Source organism: Canis lupus, chromosome 21 (assembly GCF_011100685.1).
Source record: "Canis lupus familiaris isolate Mischka breed German Shepherd chromosome 21, alternate assembly UU_Cfam_GSD_1.0, whole genome shotgun sequence".
In the NCBI taxonomy this organism is placed as follows: Eukaryota; Metazoa; Chordata; class Mammalia; order Carnivora; family Canidae; genus Canis; species Canis lupus.
In genome coordinates, this window is record NC_049242.1 from 13758999 (window position 1) to 13783553 (window position 24555).

The 24555-nt window shown below is 42.0% G+C and overlaps 1 protein-coding gene across 8 annotated transcripts in view; it reads left to right on the forward strand.

Moving 5' to 3' along the window:
• Nucleotides 1-24555, forward strand: part of SYTL2 (synaptotagmin like 2) — a 117327-nt gene that overhangs the window by 25581 nt on the left and 67191 nt on the right. For all 8 annotated transcript variants that reach the window (XM_038568400.1, XM_038568403.1, XM_038568412.1 and 5 more), the window contains exon 2: nt 23710-24213. In XM_038568400.1, coding sequence (XP_038424328.1) covers nt 24101-24213 — 113 coding nt within the window. In that variant the 5' untranslated portion in view covers nt 23710-24100. The remainder of the gene's footprint in view (nt 1-23709; nt 24214-24555) is intronic.

Sequence of the window (24555 nt, forward strand, 5' to 3'; positions counted from 1 at the left end):
GTGGCCCTATCGCAGAAACTCTTATTGTTGATGAGGGAGAGAAGAGTCCTAAAATAGTTGTCCTTAATCTTAAGAGGAAGAATTAGATTGTGTGATAAAAACAATTGGTACATTGGGAGTTTAGAGGTAGGAAAAATCTGTACAGGTAGTTAGGAAAGGTTTCATGAGTTGACTACACACACATAGTCTCAAATTAGTGGTGCTGATGGAGAGGAGAGATTGCTTCAAGATTTTTTTTAATTAAACTTTTTATTTTGAGATAATTATAGATTCTCATGCTATTATAAGAAATCATATGGAAAGAAATAATACAAAAAGGTCTGTGTACCCTTGACCCAGTTTTTCTCAATGGTGGTAACATCACGCACAACTATAGTACAGTAATCACCTCTAAGATACATCAATATTATGTGTGCACGTGTGCCTGTGTTTATTGTTCTTTTTTTTTAAGATTTTTAAAACTTTATTCATAAGAGACACAGAGAGAGGCAGAGATATAGAGGGAGAAGGAGGCTATTTGTGTGGAACCTGATGCGGGACTCAATCCCAGGACCCCAGGATCACGACCTAAGCCAAAGGCAGACACTCAATCACTGAGCCATCCAGGTGGCTGTATATTAAGTTCTATACAGTTTTATCACAGGTATCCAGCACTATCACCAAGATACTTATTGGTTCCATCCCCAAGGGGATACTCCCATTTCTCTTTTATAACCATATCCATCTTCCTCTTACCTCCTCTATCTGCATCCCTAACCCCTAGCAACCAGTAGTCTGTTCTCCATTTCTATGATTTTGCCATTTCAAGAATGTCATATAGATGGAACAATACAGTATGTAACCTTTGGGAATTACCTTTTTACAGTCAGCATAATTCCCTTGAGATTCACACAAGTTGTTGCATGTAGCTATAATTTGTTCCTTTTTATTGCTTAGCAATATCCCATGATAAGGGATATATCACAGTTTATTCACCTGTTGAAGGGCATCAGGGTCATTTCTAATTTCTGGCTCTTACAAATCAAGCTGATATTAACAGGATGTTTTTCCTTGCTATTTATGTAGCGTAGCTGGGTTCAACATCAGGTCTTCCTTGAGGCTATTTTAATTTTTCATTTAGCCCTCCTCATTCAACAGGTACCTTTTCAACTAGGCATTACAATACTTCTTTTTTTTTTTTTTTTTTTTTTTTTTTTTTTTTAATTTTTTTTTTCATTACAATACTTCTATTTTACTAAGAAATAAATGAAAATTGCCTTTGGCTCTTAGACTTTAGTGGCCTAGAGCTCTTAGTATATGGCCTCTTTGGAGAAAAGCTAGAGGTCCAGACCTCATTTAAGCTCCCATGGCCTCAGATAGACCTCACAAATTAAAATTTGGACATTTTGCTGTCTTTAATTCTTGTGGGCCAATTCGGGCTCTCTGTAACTTTGCATGACCATTAAAAAAATCTCATTTAAAATCTTAAAATCAGGGCACCTAGGTAACTCAGTTGGTTAAGAGTTTGAATCTTGATCTCAGCTCAGGTCTTGATCTCTGGGTTGTGAGTTCAAGCCCCACATTGGGCTCCATGTTGGGTGTGGAGCCTACTTACAAAAAAAAAATCTTAAAAATCAGTCTTTTGCATTATTTCAGAAACGGAAGAATGGAAGAAGTTCCTGCAAAAATTGTTTAAAGATGTGCTTTTCATTTTTTAACCTTGGTAGACAAGGACTTTTATCCTAGGAAGGTAACTCGACATTTGCCAGATAATGCCCATTTAAGGAAGAAATGAAATCCCAATTTTCCTTCTATTTTCCATCCCTAAAGAGGGTTTTTATTTCTAGCTGCCCTCAAACAAGCTGTGTTATTTGCTTGAGCTCATAATGACGCTCTGTCCTGTCCACTCCCGGATTTAGTAAATAAATGTCTTTTTGTTTTCATCTTGTTTAGAACTACAAAAGCCTCTATCCTCAGGTGAGACTGAGTCCCACAGAATAAACCTCTTCAGTGTTTTGTCTTCCAGCTTTCAGGGGCACTCATATGCTTTTTATTGTATTTGGGGACCAAGCAGTGACTGCATTGTGGAGTGGGTGTGGGATTTCTCTTGGCTTCAGTTGCCCTTTCCTCACCTCTCCTTCTTCCCAACCTACCTTGACTTCTGATTGGCTCAAATAAGAGGTAATACACAAATAAGATATTGCAGGCATTACATGCAAATGTTGCGTGTTGCAGCAGGCAGAGGGCTGCTGGTGTGAGTAACTTGTTATTCCCACAGCTGATGGAAACTAATAGTAAATCCAGATGATGGGAAACATCATTTTCCTTACTAGGTCTGTGGGATTATAGGAAGAAATTAAAACTAAGATTTAAGATGATCGGGTTTTCTTGTGCAATTCTTTTCTTTTTAAATGAATGTTGAAGTCTGGTGAATTTTCTATGCTTCTGATGTACATAAATTTAATAAGATAAACATAACAAAGTTAAGCCCATGATGATATCATTTATTTCCCTTGTAGTTCAGCCTAGGTAGTAGTGGCATTTGAAAGCCATTATTTTGGGGGAATAATATAATTATGGGCTCAGAATTGGAAGCGGAAAAGCATTGCAGGGTGATTAGCTTTTCTTGATCTTGCTATTTTCTTCCCCTTTTTACCTCCCTTATATCTAAGATGAAAAACAAAATGAGCAAGGCAGAGAATATCATATTTTTAGAGAAGATTTTTATCTTCACATTTGTTGGTTTACTTCTTTTTTCAGTATTTTCATGCGGTTCACCACACTCTTCTTTTCCTCTTGGTGGCTTTGGCCTTCCTAATGGAAGAATAAGGCAGAAGGAATTTGAAGTTTAGTGGTTAAGTAGCCCATAAAGGCCAAGCTCTATTTTCAGACCATTGTGTTGTACCATCTCAGTCATTAAACTTTTACAAAAGCTTAATCTTAATTTATCTGACATCATCAAATGCTTTTCTTGGAGGAAGTGTTTCTTTTATCTTCTGGCTGGGTCATAGATCTCCCTGGGTTTAAGAAAGATGACTTTTCAGTTACTTTGTGAAGGTTGATTGTAGGACATTGTCTCAGGACGCACCAGAAGTTTACCCAGGGGCATATGGCTGTTGAGGCTGAGTAGTCTTCATCAGGAAGCTAGAGGCTTGCCTCCCAGGGCCTCATCTTTTGAAGAAATCTGTGGGTTGAATCTGCCAGAGATTAGAAAATGAACCAAGCCAGAGAGTCTGGGAAGGTCAGAGAGAATGAAGACTCTCTGCCAGAGATTTAAAAGCTACCACTGAGGCTATCTAGAGAATGACTATATGCTTTGTGACACCATTATCCAAGAGAGGCAGGGTGGGATGGAGGTCCAGAGCATGGACCCTCAAGTTGGGTTCCCTTTGTAGAGTCCTACACCGCCACTTGATAATTATTTCATTTCTCTATGCCTGTTTCCTTAGCTCTGAAATGCTTGCTTTGTCATGTGTGAAATCATGGAGTTAAAGTTATGAAGTGCTTAAAACAGTGCCTAGCATATATAGTAAGTGCTATGTAAACCTTTGATATTATTATGATTAATAATAACTAATTTCTCCCAGTTTGCTGTTTACTGTCAAGAATAAGGATACTTAATTTGGTTGTAAAATATCACACTCTTTAGAGGACCTTGAGCACTACTGAAGGACTGGCTCTGTTAACGTGCTTCTGCAGGTTTGGAATGGAATTATCCAGGCTTTGAGGTGAGATGAAAGTAGTACTCATGAGTTACTGGGCCATGGTACCCATAGCCAAATGTAAATGATCCATTGTAGCCAATTCCTGCTACTTTACCAATATGAACCTAAGCATTGATTACTGGCACGGGTCTTTGAGAAAACTATTCTTCACCCTCGTTTTGCAAATGAGGAGAACGAGGTTCTAGAAGGTTAAGTGATTTGCCCAGCATCACATACCTAGGGAGCCACCAAATTGGGAGTAAAATTGACCCCTGCGTAAGTCCCAGGGTGTTCTTTCTCCAACACACACAGGTTTTCCATAATCATGGTCCCTCTGCAGTGTGATGCACCCAGGAAGTCTCTCTCACATGGCTTGTCTTAGGAGGTATTTACTGTCAATCTTTATTGATTAAGAATTTGAGAATTTTTCCTCTTTCTGAAATCAAAGTTATGGATAAATTGTTTTCAATTTTCTGTTGTAGCTTGACTATTTAAGATTTACCTCTGCTAGGAAAAAAAAGAAAGAATAACGAGATGTTACAAGTGTTCCCTGACCCATCTGTTTTTAGTTTTTGAAATGAAAACTTGAAATTCAGTTTTTAACTGGTATCTATAATATACACATATACATATATATAACAGTAGTTAAGAAGACAGACAAGAATAAAGTTACTCCACTTCTCTAAGCCCCGTTCCTCTTCTGTAAAGTAGGAATGATAATGGCACTTTTCTTCCAGTGTGGGACTAAGCATTTGATGTGATAGCAATGGGAACTTTCCAGCATAGTGAATCTGCAACAATAGCAGTGACTTTGCATATAATCCTTCTACCTCCTTCCCTATAAACAACTACATCTGAACCAAAACAAGCCTTTTTAGGACATCTTTTAGGGGGGAAGGTCCCTAATTTTACCCATTACTGAGGCACCAGAATCTTAGTTTTATAGTCAATCCCTTAGCAACCACCCTGCTTAGCTTTCTCTATGTAACTGCAGAGTGAAGAGTTCTCAGGATTTCATAAATTGATTGCAAATAACTGAGCACTAAATATGTACATATATTACATATATCCCTGTGTGTGTATATATGTGTGTATCTGTATCTATCATGTCTAGAATATAGTCAGTTTTTGACAGGTAGAGTATACATGTGTCTATCTTGTTCCCCCTCACTTAGTCGTCATTAGGCACTTGCTTAAGAACGTCTCCATTGGTGGATGTCTATGGAAGGCTTTGCTTTTTCTGACGAGCACCTCAAGATGCCAGAAAAGCTGAAAAGATGCTGGCAAATGTTCTGCTCTCTAATTTGGTAGCTCTCTTTCTCTTTGGGTCACTCTTTTTGCTCTGCAAATGGTACTGGGTTCTGATGTGATGGAAGAGAAAATTTAAATTTCCTTTTGTGGAAAGTGTCACTTCCAGCTTCAAGTCCAACCTCCAAAACCACTTCCTGAGTACTGCCATCAGATAGGCTCTGCTTTTACCCCATCCCTACTGCTTGTCAGTTACTCAGGGTTGGAAGTGAGACAGAATTGGTTAATCTCATCATACTCTGTATGCTGTGAATTTCATCTCCGAACCCTTGATGAAATAGTGTTTGAAATGTTACCTGATTTTTAAAAAATGGGACCAGAATTCTGGAGGGTTGACTGAAGTCTCACTAGTAAGATCTGTAATTATGCTCAGAGTAACCCTTAGAATTCCTGTCACCTGAATTCCCTACTTGCAGGTCTGTGGTTTAACTTGAATCTCACTCTTGTTTGTGCCTTAGGCTTCCCCCTCTGAAGGACCTTCTGCCTGATTGCACTGTCTCCCCAGTTTTTTGGCTTAAATCCCATTCTGTGTGATGTACAGAGCCTGGGCCTGCTTTATTAAACCCTTCTGTAATTTTGAGGCTCTATCATCACCTTGAAATCTTTCCCAGTCATTTTCTTCCTTCTCTTTCCACCTTAGGAATGGGTCCGGTTGGTCATTAATTACATTCTTGAGCCTTGGTAGCATGAATGCAGTCTGGGAAGGCCGGCTTGCTGTACAAGCATGTGATTAGTCACACCCACAGGGAAAAATACTTGACCGAGAAGGCCAGTTAGCTCAGGTAGCTACAGTAATGGATAAGAATGCCAAGGTCAGGGATTTTCACCCTAGCTCACAAGGTACAGATCACATATCCCTAGCACCATGTGGCCCTCTCCCTGATACCCGCTATGAGTGCCAAAGAAAAAGGCTCAGAGCCACCCATTTCTGCTCCTGGGAAAAATACCCAGAGCACACACATGCTAATTATTGATGACAGCTAAAGAATGACCACTTCTTAAATGAAAGACAATATGCTTCTCTGTGCGTATAAATATAGACATCCTTAGGTTTTTCTGCACTCCACCCTCTAAAGTAGTAGTGTGCTGTCTTCTACATTGAATTCAGTGAGTGTAGAGTGTGAATTGTCTAAATCTTCCTTCATGTTCAAAGGTTACTTCAAGTCTCACTTCTTCCCAGCTCTTGATCTGATTTCTTCACTTCCCCACTTATCACATAATTGATGCTGAAGTATGCCCCTTTGTCTGTAGTCCTTTTCTCCTTTTGCAAATGTATTCTCTTCCCAGCTCTGTCACTTAGCAGCTGTGTGACCTTGGGCAAGCCACTTGACCTTGCTGAAGGTCAGTTTCACATCAGTGAATGGGGGATTATGAGGCTGCTTACTCCTTTCTGCCCTCCCTACCTGCCAAGGTTGCTATGAAGAATGCATGTGCCCTCAATATAGTATAAAGCCCCAACGTGGTGCAAATGGGAGCTCTTGTTATGCTTGGAGCCAAAATCTTGACAACACCAACCAGGGCTTACTACCTAATAGTTGTCTCTATAGTGCCTAGCCCGGTCCCAAACAAGGGACATTCTCAGTGAGAAAGGAAGAGGAGGACAGAGGGACAGAAAGAAGGGAAAGAAGACTTTTTGTCAGCTGTTCTACCTTATGTTCCTAATTACCATTCCCTCCCTCAAGATAGCTCTATCTTATTAAAAATGTTTAATAAAAGCCATTTGCACTGAGCAGCAGAATAACTTTTCCTCCAGTTGACTTCCTCTCTATCCGTCAGCTAGGTTGGTAGCAGTGTTGGAATTCATTCTGGCTGTTTGCTTTTATGCCCATGAGGGAAAAAAAATCATACATTTGGAAGATATCTGAGTGATCAGAGATCACATGCCTCATTTTACAGGTGAGGGCACTCTGAGCGGTGAACGACACCAAAGGATTTCAGTCATTTGTGGCAGTACAAGGACCAGAACCCTGGTGTTAGGCGAGTCTTTCCCTCCAGGCAGGGCACAGGCTGACTTTAACTCATAGAATGTTGGTGATCATCTTTTTGGCTTTTGGCTAATTATGTAAACCTCTTTCCTAGATCAGTGCGAGGATTTTTATTGTTCACAAGAGTTTAGGAAAATAGATTTGCTGATGTTGCAACATCATACTCCATACCTGTTTCTACACTTCAGGAGTTTGTTTATATATGCTGGCAAATTGAGATCATATAAAGAATAAAAATCTCTATGTAACTGGTTGCTTCACACATCAAATTTAACAATATTCAGTGCTGCAAAGCTCAGTGTTTTGTGTGTGTAGGGTTTTGAGGGAAACCCCAGCTCTTATTTGCATCCTTGGGATCCTTCTCAGAGTACTAGGTACCTGGCCCTTCCTTTCTTCACTTTTACCAAAGCTCTTCCTGGTGTGTTAGACAGAACTCAGAGCTAGGCAGACCCAGTTTCAGATTCCCAACTCTGTAGTTTAGAGGCAAGTCCTTTAACCTCCATGAACTTCAGTTTCCTCATCTGTAAAACACAGATGACATTGCCCACTTTGCTGGTTTCCTTATGCTGTAGAGATAGTGTGTATAAAGATGGAAGAAGGTATTGGAGGAAGATATTAAAATGTCTATTTCTTCTACTTTTCCATCAAGTCCCACTTGTACCTACTAATTGTATTAATTAACTTAGGTTTTTAAGATTCTGTAATACATGCACATGCATACCTTTTAATGTTATTAGTAGTTAATAAGGCATTTTGCTTCTCTGATACAAAATCACATTCTTCTTTGGTGTTTTTCATCTGATTTCCCAGAGCTTGGCTGAGAATTTTCAGAAAGCTTAGTATATAATTTGTCCTTTTTGAAAATTTTCCTTCCTCTTGGTAAAAAAAAAAGAAAAAGAAAAAGAAAAAAAAAAAAGCCACACACACACAAAACCTCAAAACCCACCAAGTTACACATCATTTCTAAATTTGAATCTCCTTTTTAAAAAAATTGTGGTTCAGATGGTTAAAAAGAGAGTTTCTCAGGGAAAATATATATTTTTCAACTTTACAAAGATTATATCACAATTCCTAACAGCTGTATATATATATATATATTTTTCCTAATAAGGCAAGGGTCTAAAGATAGTTTATTTTTTTGCTTTTTGAACAGAGAACAATGCTTACAAAAAATTCCTGATCTTTTGGAATAACACTATAAAATCGTGTGGTACTTTGGTGGAATTCAGTACAGTCTCAGCAAACATCAAATGGCAGCACAGGGTCTGATAGTGGGAATAGGGAGGAAATGGACATGGAATCTCTACTTTCTGGAGGCACCCAGCTTGTAAGGGAGGTAGTAGATAGACAGTTGCTGTATAAAACAGAGTTCTATGAGACTGCAGAGGCCAAAATTCTAACCTGGCTTCTAAGGAAGGGGCTAGACTCACCTTTCTGAAGGAGAGGACACCTGGACTATGACTCAAAAGATGAGTAGGAATTTATAAAGCTGGGAAATACCATTATAGGCAGAGAGGAGTTCATGTTCTGAAGACACAGAAACGTCAGAGGTAATCCCATGGTATAAGGAAAAATGGAGAGGAAGCAGGGGGCACATATATAGGGGCCCATGTAACACTAAGGAGTATGAATGGAGGAGCCATGGAATGTACCTTTTAGGAAGTCTTATACCAGAAAAAGACCTCAGGGATCAGAGCCTAACACATTATTTCACAGATTTGGAAACTGAGGCTGAGGAAGGGGAAATGTCCTACACTGGCCACAGAGGTTTTTAGTGGCTGATAGTGTTCCTCTTTATACAGACTCAGTGGTACTGGGGAAGTAGGGCAGGGGGAGCCTTCACAGTGAAATTTCAATGTTGACCTTGTAATGCAGATTCTCATAGGAACATTTGGCCAAGGATCTATCATGGGGACTGTATAGTTCGGACTAATGACCCCAGCATGCCTTTTTGCATATTATGTCCTTTAAAGGAAAGGCCATCACTAGCTAGAAATGCTCTTTGGCTATTTTTAGGCTGTGTGGTAGGGGGAATTAGTGGAATTCCTAAGGTCAGCTCCAGCTGTTTTTCTACAAAAGACCAGCTGAATTTTTCATGAGATTTGCTCATTAGAGCTTTTATCCTCCTGTGAGGCATTGTCTTGAGTCTGAGTCGGGCTGTCCTGGGAAATAAGTACAGAGACTAGAGTTTGGTGGAATCTAAACTGGAATTAGGATAGTTGCTGTCCTTTTTGGTGTTGAGTGCTATCTTAGATGTGGTGGGTCATCCCTAATGCCTTCTCAATCATAGTGAAGGTCTTTCTGAATTACAGCAAGTACCTGGAAGGGTTGCTGATTTTAAAGATTTAGGGATGTCATATATGTAAAGAGTGATGCCTGGACAGAGGTGATACTGATTACATGATAGTTACACTAAATAGCACCTTTCATTCAGTAATATCACCTCAAAACACTTTACAGATCTCAAGACAGATACTCCTTAAGACTCCTGTGAGGGGAGCTTGCCTGTAGTTATTTGGCATCTAGTTACAACACTACTGTCTGTTGTGTCTCAGGGCAGGTGAAGTGTCTATATGAAGGCAGGCAGAGTGAAAGCATTCTTCATTTCTTCTAGAATGCTCTGTGCACCCTTCCTCTTATCTAGTCCATTGGGTGTCTGGTGGAGCTCATGCTGTGTTAGACAGTGAGTGGATGAATATGATTGTATAGCATTTTGCAGTTGATAAAATGCCTTCCCATATATGGTGTCCTTGGCCCCCTGTAGTGATTCCGTGAGAGAGATGAGCAGTGGTTAGTCTCAATTTTAAAAAAGAGGAAACTGAGACTCAGGTAAGTGCTACATTTATAGCCACCAAGCTATTAAGTAGGTAACTAGATGTCAAACCAGATCCTATGACTTTAAATCTCATGTTCTCTCCTCTTCATGATGTTGCCAACTAGGTTGGCAAATGAAGGGCCAAGTTTCTCCTCCATAAAAGTGGTTTAAGGGCAGCCCGGGTGGCTCAGCGGTTTAGCACCACCTTCGGCCCAGGGCGTGATCCTGGAGACCCGGGATCGAGTCCCACGTCGGGCTCCTTGCATGGAGCCTGCTTCTCCCTCTGCCTCTCTCTCTCATTCTCTTTCTCTCTCTCTCTCTCTCTCTCTGTGTCTCTCATGAATAAATAAATAAAATTTTAAAAAAGTGGTTTAAGGAATGCCTTGAAAGTAACGTGATTCTGTTGCATACCCAACCGAGGGAGGAGGGAATATCTCCAGCATGAGGTATCTGAACATGATGGGGTAACTGTGAGCTCTGTCCCACTAGCTCTGGAATGACAGCTGTTTTCTGAGCTAGGACATTAGAACAATTTATAACTTAGGCTAATGAAAATAACGCTCACTGAAAATTGTTAGTTGGGATAAATAGTAGTTTAGAGGCATTAACTAAAGAGATTGGTCTTGCAAAGTTTTCATCTTAAGAAGTCTAACACTGAGGGTCAGAAAGAGAACTGGTACACTGGTTCTCCCTAAAATGGAGAAAACAAGGCTTTCCTTACTATCCATGGAACAGGAAGACTGTAGGGATGCACCTAACACTTCAGTGATTTATTCAGTATTTAAAACTTCTTTTCACTGCTACATGCAAGGTACTGTGTGGCTACAAAATGAAGTGGATGTACGTCTTTCTCTTAAAGAGTTGATGGGAATTTGATATATGCATAAATTACTATAATGTTGATGTAATTATTGAATAATTATTGTGCTGGCCATCTAGATATGAATTTTAATCTCAGCAACCCAGTGAGATAGGTATGATGCCCATTTTACAGATGAGAAACCCGAGGCTCAGAGAAATTGAGCAACTTGCACAAGAGGGTCACATTGTACCAGCTGTATCTGACTCTGGGGCTTGTGCTCTTTCCAACTTCAGATGAGAGATGTACAAGTAAATGCCATGAGGGCTCTGAAAGGAGTCATTATTGGCAGCTTGTGGAAGGAGGCTGTAGGAGCAGCTTTGTGGAGGAAGTGTCTGTCATTTAAGCTAAGACTTGGGTGAGGGGTGAGGTTTGGATGTGTGCAGAAGATATAAAGGAATTCTGTGTCGTGGGGGGATTGGAAGGAACAGAGGTCTGGTGATGGTGGTGTTGAGGTGCTAATTGAGGAATGCTTTGACTAGGATTCATGCTGGAGGAAAGGCACCATGTGAAAATAGGCTGATAGGGAATTGGGAATGAGAAGGAATTTGGACTTACTCTGACACAGGGGAAGAGCTGGGGAATGTTTTTAAATTGAGGTATGGCATGCTCAAAGTGGGGCTTTGGACTCTGAATCTAGTTGGTTCGTGTATAATAGACCCAAGTGAGGAAGAGCCAGGAATGAGAGAAGCCATGTTCAGAGACCATTGTAGCCTTCTCAATGAGTGAGAGAAAAGGAGAGAAAGGGTCAAACTGGAGGCAGACTGTACAGGTTCAGTCATCTGAACCTGGCAACTGGGTGGCTGGAGGGCAAGGCGAGCAAGCAGCCCTCTTAGTGTCATTTATGCAGATGTATGCAGTTAACAGAGTTCCAGGCGACAAGCTGGGGATTCAGAGATGAATGAGGACGTCATCTGTCCTCTGTGTCTTAGTTACCTATGACTGCTATAAGAAGTTAGCACAAACTGAGTGGATTGAAACAACACAGATTTATTATCTTGCAGTCCTGGAGGTCAGAAGTCTGAAATGGGTCTTAACAGGGCAAAACCAAGGGGTTGGCAGAGGTGAGTTCCTGCTGAAGCTCCAGAAGAAAATCTGTTTCCTTGCCTTTTCCAGCTATCAGAGGGGCGCCTTTGGTCCTTGGTTTATGGCTCCTTCCTCTACCTTCAAAGCACAGCACTCCAATCTGTCTTCATTCTCATAGCTGCTGCCTATCCTTCTGACCATCCTTCCTCCTCATGAGGATCTTGTGCTTACACTGGGTCTCCTTAGATGATTCAGGGTAATCTCCCTATTGCAAGATCCTTCACTTAAACACATCCATGAAGTCCCTCTCACCATGTACCATATTCACGAGTTCCAGGAAGTAGGATGTGAACATATTTGGAGGGCCACGATTTTGCCAACCAGAGAGCTAACAAATACATCCATGGAAAATAACTTGTCACAGTTTTGTTGTCCCACTTTTGTCACCTGTCTTGGCTTTTTCTTTAGGCTATTGTCTTGCTTTTCTCCTTCTAATGCCTTTTTTTCTTTCCTTCATCCAATAAATGGGGGCACCCGTAGCGTGCCAGGCACCATGTTAGGTGCTGGGGCACAGGGATGCCAAAGTGCCTCTTTGCCCACCACCAGAGGAAACAGAATTAGATGGGGGGATGTGAATGCAGACCCAGAGACCAAAATGTTAGACTCTTGACTTTTGATTTTCTAAAGTTTTGGTCCAGGCCTAAGATGAGATGATTTGGAGGAATTTTTGGTTATTGAAAAATGAGATCCTCTCACCTACCTTCTCTATGGCCAACTCCCCAACCCAAATTTAGAAGATTTTTTATCTCCTTCACGCCCCTCCTCAGGGAGAGGTCTTGTGGAAACCAGGAATTTGACTCCTTCTTGTGACATGGGGTGGGCCGGTAGAAGATGGGAGACAGTCTAATGAGCAAGAGAGAAAAACAGCAGTAACTCTCTAGCCTCAAGGTAGCATGGAAAGGTGATCGAGTTGGTGAAATATGGAGATTTACTGTTAATAGGTATCTATGGAGCATTTACTGTGTCCCAAACCATTTAACTTACAGCCTAATATCCTCACAGTGACTCTGTGAGGTAAGTCTTGCTGCCACAGGGTGCAGATCAAGCAATAGACAGTCTTCAGGGATCTACCAAGGAGTCCTAAAAAATCAGTCCCCTTCTAGTCATCTCTTGATGCTCAGCCTGGTGTGTTCCACTCCATCACAGCAGCCTCTGGTGTCAGGTATGGTGAGTGGATGGGTAGGTTATTCGCCAGTCTCAAAGTTAGTGTCTCTGTAGAGGATGGAGAGGAGCAAAGAAGACCTTGCACATGGTAGGATCTTTCATGGATAATTAATAATCTTACCAGAGGGATTTGAACAGGTCCTGAGCCTGGGGTGAGGCAAGTGAGGCACCCTGGGCACAAATCTGTGGACATGAGGTCATGAACGTACAGACACTGGGTTTGTGGCATCCGGAGAATGAGTATCTTCTTACAGTTTATGCCCTAGATGCCTTATTGATAAGGAGGCTCACTTTTGGGGGCGGCAGGGGCAGAGTGCTGTGCTTATACAACCTTGCCTCCTTGAATTTTGTGCCCTGGGCATCTTGCTGGCCTCACCCTGAGGTCTGGGAGTTGAGCCGGGGCCAGAGAGAGAGAGGGCTAGTTAGTCCAAGGGTCTCATCACTGGCTGCACATAATAATCACCTGAGCTGCTGGCATCTGACCCCAGACCAGTCATGTCAGTGTCGTGGGGGGTTAGAGGAGGAACAGACCTGGACATGGCTAATTTTTTTTAAAAGCTTCTCAGATTGATGTTAATGTACAGCCAGGTTTGGGAATCCCTGCATTAGTCCATTTGGAGAGATTCCCTCACATTCCCAAGCAGGAATGTCTATGATTGTACCCAAAATGGGGCTTTATGTAGTCCTTTTAAAGTCTGAGTTGGTGATTGCTACAGGTCAGTTAACTTTATGATCCTGGTTTAATTCCAGCCTGGTTAATAAATCAGCTGGTTGCTGCACTCCACTCCCTTCGTTTGAATTTGAAACCTAGAAAATAATTAAATCTAGAATTTACTTGTAATGCTGCTAGTATCAACGTGCTGGTTTTGGGGGTGCTATGAAGTGCCGCTCAATCCACTTACTAGTCCATTTGCAAATTCTCATTTAGGTTGAAGATGCCTAGGTCCCGGAGATAGAGGAGGCCCCTTCGGGGTGTCCCAGCTCTCACAGTAACTAGCTGTGTGACCATAGGCAGTTAGCTCAGCTTCCTCATCTGCACAGAGCTAGTTATGACCATGATTTAGCTGTTGCTCCCATTTTGGGGTTCACTGTTGTTATAGCCAGAAAACAATTGATGTACAATGGACATCTTTAACTTTGACTAGTTGCTATGCTCTTTAACCAGTCATTAGCCATTTCTGACTTTTTGGGAATCTTCATAGCTGTGATTCCCAGACCTGGCCAAACATCTGGCATCAAGCTTTTTTTTTTTTTTTTTTTTTTTTTTTTTTTTTTTTTTAAATTTTTTTTTTTTTTTTTTATTTATGATAGGCACACAGTGAGAGAGAGAGAGGCAGAGACACAGGCAGAGGGAGAAGCAGGCTCCATGCACCGGGAGCCCGATGTGGGATTCGATCCTGGGTCTCCAGGATCGCGCCCTGGGCCAAAGGCAGGCGCCAAACCGCTGCGCCACCCAGGGATCCCGGCATCAAGCTTTTTACTGCCATCCTGGTTGTGTGTGGTGTGACTGTTCCTCGTCATGTCTTCTCACAAGGCTTTCAGAATCAAGTGATTCCTGGCCAAGAAACAAAAGCAGAATCATTCCATCCCCCAGTGGATTCAGATGAAAACTGGTAATAAAATCAGGTACAACTCCAAGAGGAGGCACTGGAGAAGAACCAAGCTGGGTCTATGAGGAGGCATAGCACATCATGAGATAGCAAACATAATTGGCACACATATTTAAGCTGCATGGAGATGACATGTTTCTATCCTATAAATATGGAAACATCCTTTCTACCTGGCCAATAGACATGTCTTATTGAGGGAATTATTTTCTCTGTTACTATGCCTCTATACCAGTAGGTTGGTTCAGTAATAAATCTTTCAGCAGAGCTGCTGTTGTGTTCTGATTTGTGAAGTACTGAAATCCCCCTCCTGTCAGATCTCACATAGCACTGTCTGATAGAACTTTCTGCAGTGATAGAAATGGCTCTTGACGACCAAGTTTTTAAAGTGTGGCTAGGGGGTGCCTGTGTGGCTCTGCTAAGCATCTGCTTTTGGCTCAGGTTGTGATTCCAAGGTCATGGTGGGGAGTCTACTTGTCTTCCCCTGCCTGCCCTTCCCCCTGCTCATGTGTTCTCTCTCTCAAATAAAATCTTTTTTTAGAAACAAAAACCAAAAAACATCTGGCATCATGTGGGAACCTTTTAGGAAAATGCAGTTTCCTGGGCCTCAGCCCTGAAGCTTTTGATTCAGTATGTCTTGAGCAAAGTCTAGGAATCTGCTACTCATCAGCCACATTTGGATACGAACAATGATGAATTTAAAGTGACAGAATTCCCAATTTAGATGTCACTATAGAGCTTAAAGTGAATAGAGATTCTATTTCTTCATGGAGGCCTTCCCTGCCTCCCCCCTCCTCCAACAAACAAATTAAGCCCCCTGGTTAAGAGTTTTATAGCATTCTGTTCTTCAGCTTTGTAGAACTTCTCAGGCTTGTTCAACATCTGCCCTTCTTTCCAGAATATTGACTCTCTGAGGGCAGGGACTGGGTGTACTATCAGAGCTTTTAGAGCATACAACTTACCCTCTTTCAGAACTGATATCTGGAAAGGTGGTGGATGCTGCCCTTTAAAGGGGAGAGGATGTTTCTTTCTGGTGTTTTGAACTTAGGCAAAGCTCCTGGTGCTTCCCAAGCTGGATACTTAATAACAACCCCCTGGGTATGTTGGCTTTTGCAGCAAGTCCCTGCAATGTCAGATGAACTTTGTTCTACTGTGTCTTAAAGCTCCTTGTTTGATATGTTGTCAAAGGTAAATCATCCCTTTTGTAGATGGCCATCTTTTTTTGAAGATTTGAGTTTTTGACTCAAATATGAAGTTTATTTATTTTTTTTAAAGATATTTGAGAGAGAAAGAGAGAACATGAGCAGGGGTAGGGGCCATGGGAGAAGCAGCCTCCCAGATGAGCATGGAGCTCAACGTGGGGCTTGATTCCAGGACCCCAGGATCATGACTTGAGCCGAAAGCAGTCACTTAACCTACTGAGCCACTCAGGTGCCCCTAAATGTGAAGTTTAAAATGAATTTAAGCTTCCCATTTCTCTAGCTCCTTTCTTTCTTCACTGTTTTCATCTTTTGGAATCTTGACATACCAAGAAAATAAAGATTTAGAGGGTGGTTCTGGCACACTTACTCCTCAAGACTGGAAAATGTGAAAAATCCAGGTTCAAATTTCTCTTCTTTGGCATTTCAGGCCCTGCAGGGTCTCACCCCAGGTACTGTTTTCCCATTCATACCCTATACTCTGGTTACCAGCCTTCTTTTTAAATCCTTTCATGGTTTTGTGGCCTGGTACATTGGCCCAGAATCCCCACTCTCATCTCTAATTCATCCATCCAGGCTTACCTCACTGTATTTCCTTCCAAAATTCCTGTGGCCCTGATACTTGGTTTGGGCCTCCTTTATTAGTTCACATTCTCCTTGCATGAGGGTTAGTTGTGTGTGACACTATCTTCCTCACATCCCATTATCTTGTCCTTGGTTGTGGCTAGATGAAAATATTTTGTTCCTATGGGTATAAGTCCAAACTTGCCTAGGAATGGCAGGGGCGAGTTTTTCAGAAATTTGGGGACATTATCCTTAGGTTTGAATATTGTAAGAGTAAGGGGTGAGGGAATTGTCATGTATAGGGAGTCTTTCCTTCTCTTTGTCTCCACTCTTTTTTTTTTTTTTTAAAGATTTTATTCATTTACTCATGAGAGAGGCAGAGACATAGGCAGAGGGAGAAGCAGGCTCCCTGCAAGGAGCCTGATGTGGGGCTCGATCCCTGAACCCTAGGATCATGCCCTGAGATGAAGGCAGACACTCAACCACTGAGCCACCCAGGTGCCCCTATCTCCTTTATTCTTAATTTGAAGTCATTAAGGTAGTCTGTGTGAAACATTAGATGTGTCAGCCACATCAGCCTGGAGCTGGAGAAGACTGAAGTAGAAAAATGGCTTCCGCCTTTGGAATAATCCCCACAAAAGTGAAAACTTTATATCTTGAAGGTGCCTGTCAATTTTAATTTTTTAGTTCCTCAAATAAAAGATAAATTTATTATTGGATAACAAACATAGTCTTTCTCTCTATATCCTTTCATTTGTTTATTCATAGGTTCATTTCATTTATTCACTCAACATTTTTGAGCAGTTAACCTTGAGCCAGTCACAAGACAATGAATAATGCTTTCCCTTTAAAAAGCCCAATTTAGGCAATGTATTAGGTTGAGTAATTTGCATATTTTTAAATAGCATGATGAGAGCCCTGACCACACAGAAACAAGAAAATATTCATGTGGCACTGTTTTGGGACAGTGCTGTGGAAAAAGTTTGCTTTTCATATAAACATATCTCTGTGTAAATATATGACAACACATTCTGATTGAGTTTAAACTCATAAAGGTAGGTTCTTTTAGTCATAGTTTCTGGTTGCCAGGATTTTCACCATTCTTGAGAGGCTCATGGCCATGTCATAAATGCCTGTATGTTGACACAGATGCCTTTTCCCCTCTATCCTGTGGTTTTGCTCCTTCCCATGTCTGTCCATAAAACAAATCAAAATGGCCCAATCATTTTCCTGTTCCTACACATTGTGCATAGAGGAGCATGCCCTGCTTTGAGGGCCAATGCATGTTTCTCATAGGAAATGGCAAACAAGAAAGTAGAATGTCTGGAAAGAGGAAAGCAGGGAGGAAAGCAGGGTGAAAACAGAATTGGACTGGGAGTCAGGAAACCTGGAGTCTAGTCTCATCTTTGTCCCTGACTAGCCGCGTGATCTCTCTGAGAATAAGGGGGTAGTGATGTAGTAAAAGATGAAAAACAGTGGCTTTAGAACCTTCCAGCCCTGGCTTCAAACCACGTTCTGCTTAAGTGACAGTAGACCAGTTATTTAACTCCTTGAGCCCAATGTTATCTGCACTATGTGGAGAATACCTGCCCACCTCACTGGGAGGGCAGAGAGATTCAGTGGGATCACAGTAGGTAGAGCACTTAGCACCACCTGCTCATTTTTCAATTCAGAGAAAAATAAGCAAGATTGCAAAAAGCTTAGAAAACATCATGTGAGGAGTAGCCGAGGGAGGAAGGAAGTTCATCTTCCCCTCAACGAAGGAGACTCAGGGAGAACAACAAAGCTGTCTTCCTTTTAAATTGCTGTTTGAAAGGGAGAGTGAGGTAGTGGGGCTGGGACAAATTGGAGGCAAAAGGCAAAAATTGCAGGCAAGTTCAACCATAGTGTAAACGAAACCTGAGAAGTAGAGCAGCCCTATAGGAGAATTAGGGCTTTGGGCATGGGTTCCCTGGCAGGGTGGCTTGTGGGTCTGATGAGACCAGTTTGGTATGTAACGGGGAGATCTTTGTGCTGGGTAGGAGTTGAGCAGAGGTTCTCTAATTGTTCCACTGCAATCATTCATTCCTAGGCATCCCCTGAACCAGCTGTGTGTCATTTCATCGATCCCTTGATGCCACTATGATCTAGGAAGTTTATGAAACATTTGGTTTTATGCATGAGTCCCTTAATTGATCCAGGGCTGTTTCTGTCCAGTGCTCTTCCCCTCAACCCCACCCTGACTCCAGCTTATTTATTCCTGCTCTGCCTTTTCAGATTTTCCTTTCAAGCCTTCATTCTTAATGTCACAGGATTGTCAGAACAACTTGCTTCTTTTCTGAAAACCTCATCATGTGAGAGTCACTACTTACTTGAGGTTTCCTCCCTTTTCTTGAGGTATGCAGGCTTTGGTACAACCACAGTCATCTGGGGAAGAAAGAGGTGCTATGTGACCTGCCCTTGCAGCAGAGCACGGTGGGGGCACACATGCTGTTGTCCTTCAGGCTTTCACCTGGGTTTGGTCAGGCAAAATGATTGGGATTAGGCCTGTAAATCTAGCTCTTCTCCTAGTTGTGATAACCAGCAAGCACCCACTGTTTGGGGCCTTGGTTTTCCTTTCTAGCTTAACTTTGGACACTTGACAAGGAGAAGTGTATTGGCTTTTGTAGATGTGGCATAGGAGGGCTGACACATGGAAAACTGTGGTCTGCATTTGGAGCCTGTAAGCTTCCCTTTCGCTGCTGCTTCCAGTACTGCTCACTCCTGATTTGTTCTCAACAGTCTCCTGCCTTTTCACCAGAGCTTCTCCATAATCTCTTTAAGAAAGGGAAAGTAGGAGTACATACACCCATCACATAGATAAGAAAACTGAGACCTGGGGAAGTCGTGTGATTTATTCAAACCACGCGGTCAGGTGAAGGACCTGGAGCTGAAACTCATTAAATAATACGGACCTGATTTTTCAAGTCCTAGAGCCAGCTTCACCTTATAGAAAAAGTGGAAGCTCAGTCCTCTCCCATCTGTATTCATGTATTAAATATATGAGTGCCTAGTAGATGCAAGGCACAGTGGCAGATGCTGGGGTCACCAAGCACTCAGATACCCAGGCCTTGCTCATAAACGAATGGAGGATAAACATGAGTCGATAGGAATCTGAGATGGTATGATGAATATCCTGACTCAGAAAGTCAGGTGCTAATGGAACACACCAGAGGGATGCCTAACTCAGCCTTGAGAGGTTAGGGACAGCCTCTGTGCATTACGTGACATCTAACTTGAGATTCAAGGGCTATTAGCCCAGGGAAAGTATTCCAAGAAGAAGGAATAGCATATACAAAGACCTGGGGACAAAATAACTGAAAAGTTGTGTGGGGCAGACCTTCAGCAAAGCACTTGGGGAAGAAAGCTGGTACTAGTTCACGTGAGTCCCACAGGCCACAGTAAGGAGTTTGAGCTTTGGGCAATGGGAAGTTGTGAAGGGTTTTAAACCTAAGAGTATGGCTCAGTTAGATCTGACTTTTAGAAAAGTCATTCAGCAGCATGATCAGGATGAGGCTGAAGTTTAGGAGAACTTTTTTTTGCTCACCCTGGTAGCTACTCCTTCTAGGAACACATCGGTAATCCCCATTGCCTAAATTTATCCCTCTCTGTTTTTACATTGAAATTGCCCCTGTTGCTGACTGCCCGCTATGGGCCAGTAGTTTTTCTATGCTTAAACAGAGAACGAGGGCCCAAAGTCAGAAGAATTTTGTTCTGCTTCCCAGTTTGAGGAATCTGTGTTGGGGAGAATTAGAGAGGTCAGCATTGGGGTGGGTTAATCTGATAAAGCTACTGGTAAGGGGCTCCTGGGTGGCTCAGTCTGTTAAAGGTCTGCTTCAGCTCAGGTCATGATCCTGGGGTTCTGGGATGGAGTTCTTCTCAGCAGGGAGTCTGCTTCTCCCTCTCCTCTGCCCCCTTCCTGCTTGTGCTCTCTATGCTTTCTGTCTTGCTTTCTGTCTCATCCTCACTCTCAGATAAATAAAATCTTAAAAAAAAAAAAGTTACTGGCAAATAACAGCCCTACCACACAAGCGTGGTGACAAAAACCTCCCTGAGCCCTACTCTCCTTTTTGAAAAACACAGACTATAAAATACTTCCTCAGACCTTTTTGAGGATCCTGTGAGCTATGTTAAGTGCCAGGAGTGTAGGAGGTACCCAGTAAATATTTACTTTTTTTCTGATTTTCCTTAATGGTGCTCCATTTCAGAGAAACAGAAATCATATAGCCCTCATGCAACCTACTTCTTTCTGACTGGCCCTGTCCTATTCACCACCTGGCACACTCTGGTGTTCTAGCACTGACTTCTTTGATGTTCTTTGAACATGCCAGACAGACTTCTACCTCAGGACCCTCTGATACCAGTGTAGCTTGTTTCCTCACCTCTGTCAAGTTTTTGTTTAAATGTCGTTTTCTCAACAAAACCAACCCTAACAACTCTCTTTAAAACTCGAACTACCCCCTTCCCTTCTCTGCTCTATTATCACCTTCTGGCAAGTTACATTCTAATTATTTAGGCGTTTTTGAAATTATTATTTAGTTTGATATCTCCGCTAAGTGTCATGTAGGCTCCGTAAGGACAGGAAGTTTTTTTTGTCTTATTTATCACTGTATCTCCAGTGCTTAGAACAGTGCCAGGCACATAATAGGCTCTCAATAAATGTTTGTTGAATGAATGAATGAAATGTTCGATTACCTCCCATGGTAGATAACATCCAGAGTATTGGGAATTGGGAAAGCACCTGGTATTGAAGAGTCTTGATTGCCATCCAAGGGCTCTGCTGCAGTCTGACCCAATTAGTAGTCAAAGATTCCAGCTTCACTCCTTTCCCTGTAAAATGAAGATATTGCCCTTTGTCTCACTAATTTTTAGAAGAAATGTTTAACCCTTAGAAGCTCTGATGCAGAAGCACTGGTTAGCTTGTAGTTCTTCATGAAGGTGTGGAAACCAGCATTTCCTCCCTTAGCAATGCTGCCAGTTACCACTGCTGGACAACTTGAGTTGTTTATGTCCTTTGTTCTCTTCCTGCCTATCACTCATTGAATTTAAAAAATGTCTCTCACTAAACCATATGGCAGTGTACATGGTTCTCCAAATGTGGCCTGAATTAATTTCCTTACCAGCCTCTGAGATCTAAGAAAATTAGTATGCATGAAAGAAGCTATTCTGCATAAAAGAATAGATAGCTGTCCCCTAGTGAACTTGTATATTTGGGTTAGTTTCATTCATTTACTCACCTACTTATTCACATTCAGAGACTTATAGTCAAATGGTAATGACTAAAGGAAGATAAATAATTATAGTGGTGGTATAGATATGGAGAAGAAAGTTTTTGTGTTAGACTCCTGCTACAGAAGTATTGTAGAACAGCCACAAACCTCAGTGGCTTCCAACAACAAATATGTATTTCTTTCCATAATCTCCAGGTCAGCTGGGGTGGCCTTACTTCAGGTGGCTCAGGTTCTGGTCTGACATTATATCTCCTTTTCTGGGACCCACACTGGAAAGGCAGTAGCTCCCTAGGGCAGGTTCTTCTTGTAGCCCATGGCAGTAGTGTAAGAAGCCAAGCCAAACCACACAGGCCCACGCTTATATCACATTTGTCACATTCCATTGACCAAAGTCACAGGTCAAGCCCAACAACAGGAAGGTAAGGATGAATACTCTGCTCACTCTTGTGGCAACGTGGTTGTCTAGTTGTTTCAGGGAGGAAGTGAAGAGTTAGGAGCAATAAGTGAATCTACTTTGAACTCTAGCTGAGGTAGTTAGGGAAGGCTTCCTTGGGGGTGGTAACTTTCATCTTGAGGGATGAATATTTTCCAAGATGAACAAACAGGCACCAACCTATACAAATGCATGCAAATTTTAAAAAAAGAGAATAAAGTAATGTCAATATTTGAGTAGTCACTGTGAACCATATGCAGAGAGCTACAGGAATATAAAACAAAGGTCATCAGAGTACCTGTCCATGAAGTCCATACTTCATGGGGGAGATCAGAAGGAAACATAATACAAAAGAGAAAAGGAAACTGTATAACAAAGTATACTCTTATTTGGAGGGACAGGACAAAAGTGTGAACTCAGAAAGGAAGCTAGACTATATTTTTAGTAGCTATTTTAGTAGCTAGAGGATGCAAGATATGTGCTATTTTATATTCATCATTTCACTTAGTCTTTACAACCTGTAAGGGACATCCCACTGACAAATAAGGGCAAAAGAGAAAACTGAGCCTCCAAGTGGCGGGTCACTTGCTAACATGGCAGAGGGGCACTTCACGGTGGTTCTGTTTTGCCAAATCAAAGAATTTATTCATAAAAAGTACTCAATAGTATACACACTCTGTTTTATTCTTCAGTGAGACTGCTTTAAAACTTACTGAGCACCTTTGGGGCACCTGGGTGGCTCTGTCGGTTAACCATCTGCCTTCAGCTCAGGTCATGATCTCCGGGTCCTGGGATTGAGCCCCGCATTGAACTCCCTGCTCAGCGAGGAGTGTGCTTCCCCTCTATCTCCACCCCCTTCCCTGCGCATGCTCACTCACTGTCTCTTCTCTTAATTAATTAATTAAATATTAAAAAACAAAAAAACTTACCGGATCCCTGGTTTTTGGTGTCAACTGTATGTGTAGCACTGTGTTAAAGGGCCCCAATCCTGGAGTAGGTGACTTCTAAAGTCCCAAACAGCTGTGAAATTCTTTGTGACACCTTCTCATTGCACATGGGGTGGAGTTGCCTCAAAGCAAATAGGGTTCTTGCCCAAAGTCCTACTTAAAATTCTCACTTTGGATGGAGGAGGTTGAAATTATGCCTCTTCCTTTCCCCAGTTTCTATACACACGAGTAAGTGTTCTTTGTCCTCAGACGTGAAGGGAGCAAGCATGGTGAGTTGCTCTAGACCCAGCAAAGGTTAGAGGTGGGACTGTTCTGCCTCTTGTGCACACTGCCTTTCCCTGATGCCAGCTCATTACCTGTCATTACAGAGCCCAGATAACGTTTCCGTGAACACTGCTACTCGCAGAGAAGTGAGCACTTGTCAATTTTTATTTTTAGCTTCTTACCCATAATCACTTGACAACGTGTCTTCCTGGTCTTATTGACCTTGAGTGGGACTACTTAGCCTAGCATCCTGTGAGTTTGGAGAGAGAGCACTAGCTCCTTTTCGGAGCCATCCCTTTCCTCAGTGGGTTGTCGAACATCGAGAGGCATTTTGCATGCTTTCCGTATTGGCAGTATGGAATTGAGTAGAACGTGCTTCATGACCCATTTGCTCAGGAAGCTGGCAGAACTGGTTTCCCTGATCTCAGAGACCATCTCACATGGTCATTCTCTTTCCCCAGGCACGTTTTAAATCTTGTAATAATGAGCAATGCTTATAGGAATTTCCTCACACTGTCTGGTGTTTACTATCTTGTGATTCCCCAGGTATCGCGAGATGCTCAGGTGCTGCTGCCTCTCCTTGAGATGGTGACCTGGACACAAGGAGAATAAACTGTGTCTAAGACTGGTCCAGAGTGGGAGTGGGAGTCGGAATGCCACTGTGGGAACAAGTGACCTGTCTGGCAAGGAATGCAGCATCCTTCTGAGAGCCTCTTCTCCACATTGTACCACAGATCACCATTTACCTTTCTGGAAAGGGCGTTGAGGATTTTGCCATCAGTCACCTTAAACTTTTGCTGAGCCAACCTCAGACTTTTGCTGCAGAACTGAGAAAGATATTATTTCACTTAATTTTTACATCTCTAAATCATTCAAGCTACAGTCCTAGTTTCACTTTGAGAATTTTAAGCCAGATCTGTTGCTATTATTTTTGTGTATGATTTCCAAAATGATTGACTTGAGCTTCCTGACAGAAGAGGAGCAAGAAGCCATCATGAAGGTTCTGCAGCGGGATGCTGCCCTGAAGAGAGCTGAAGAGGAGAGAGTCAGGTAAGGAGCCAGGAGGTCCCTGGGCATCGGGGAAGGGGGACAGTCTATAAGAAGATGGGACACATTTTTTTCTGAACCATAAGGGATAACTCTGACATGGATCTTGGACTTAACAGGCTTTAGGTTACTTCATGGATGGGATTTTTTTCCTTCCCAGTGTCTCTTAATTTATCTCTTAGGACTCCACCAAAAATAGTCTTGATAAACTAAACCCCTTTAATTTGTTAAATACTGAATTAAAAATGAAGTATATACTAACACATACATACATATATTTGGATGTATGCATATTTATATTGACTTTTAAAAATGAATCATGGGGCAGCCCTGGTGGCGCAGCGG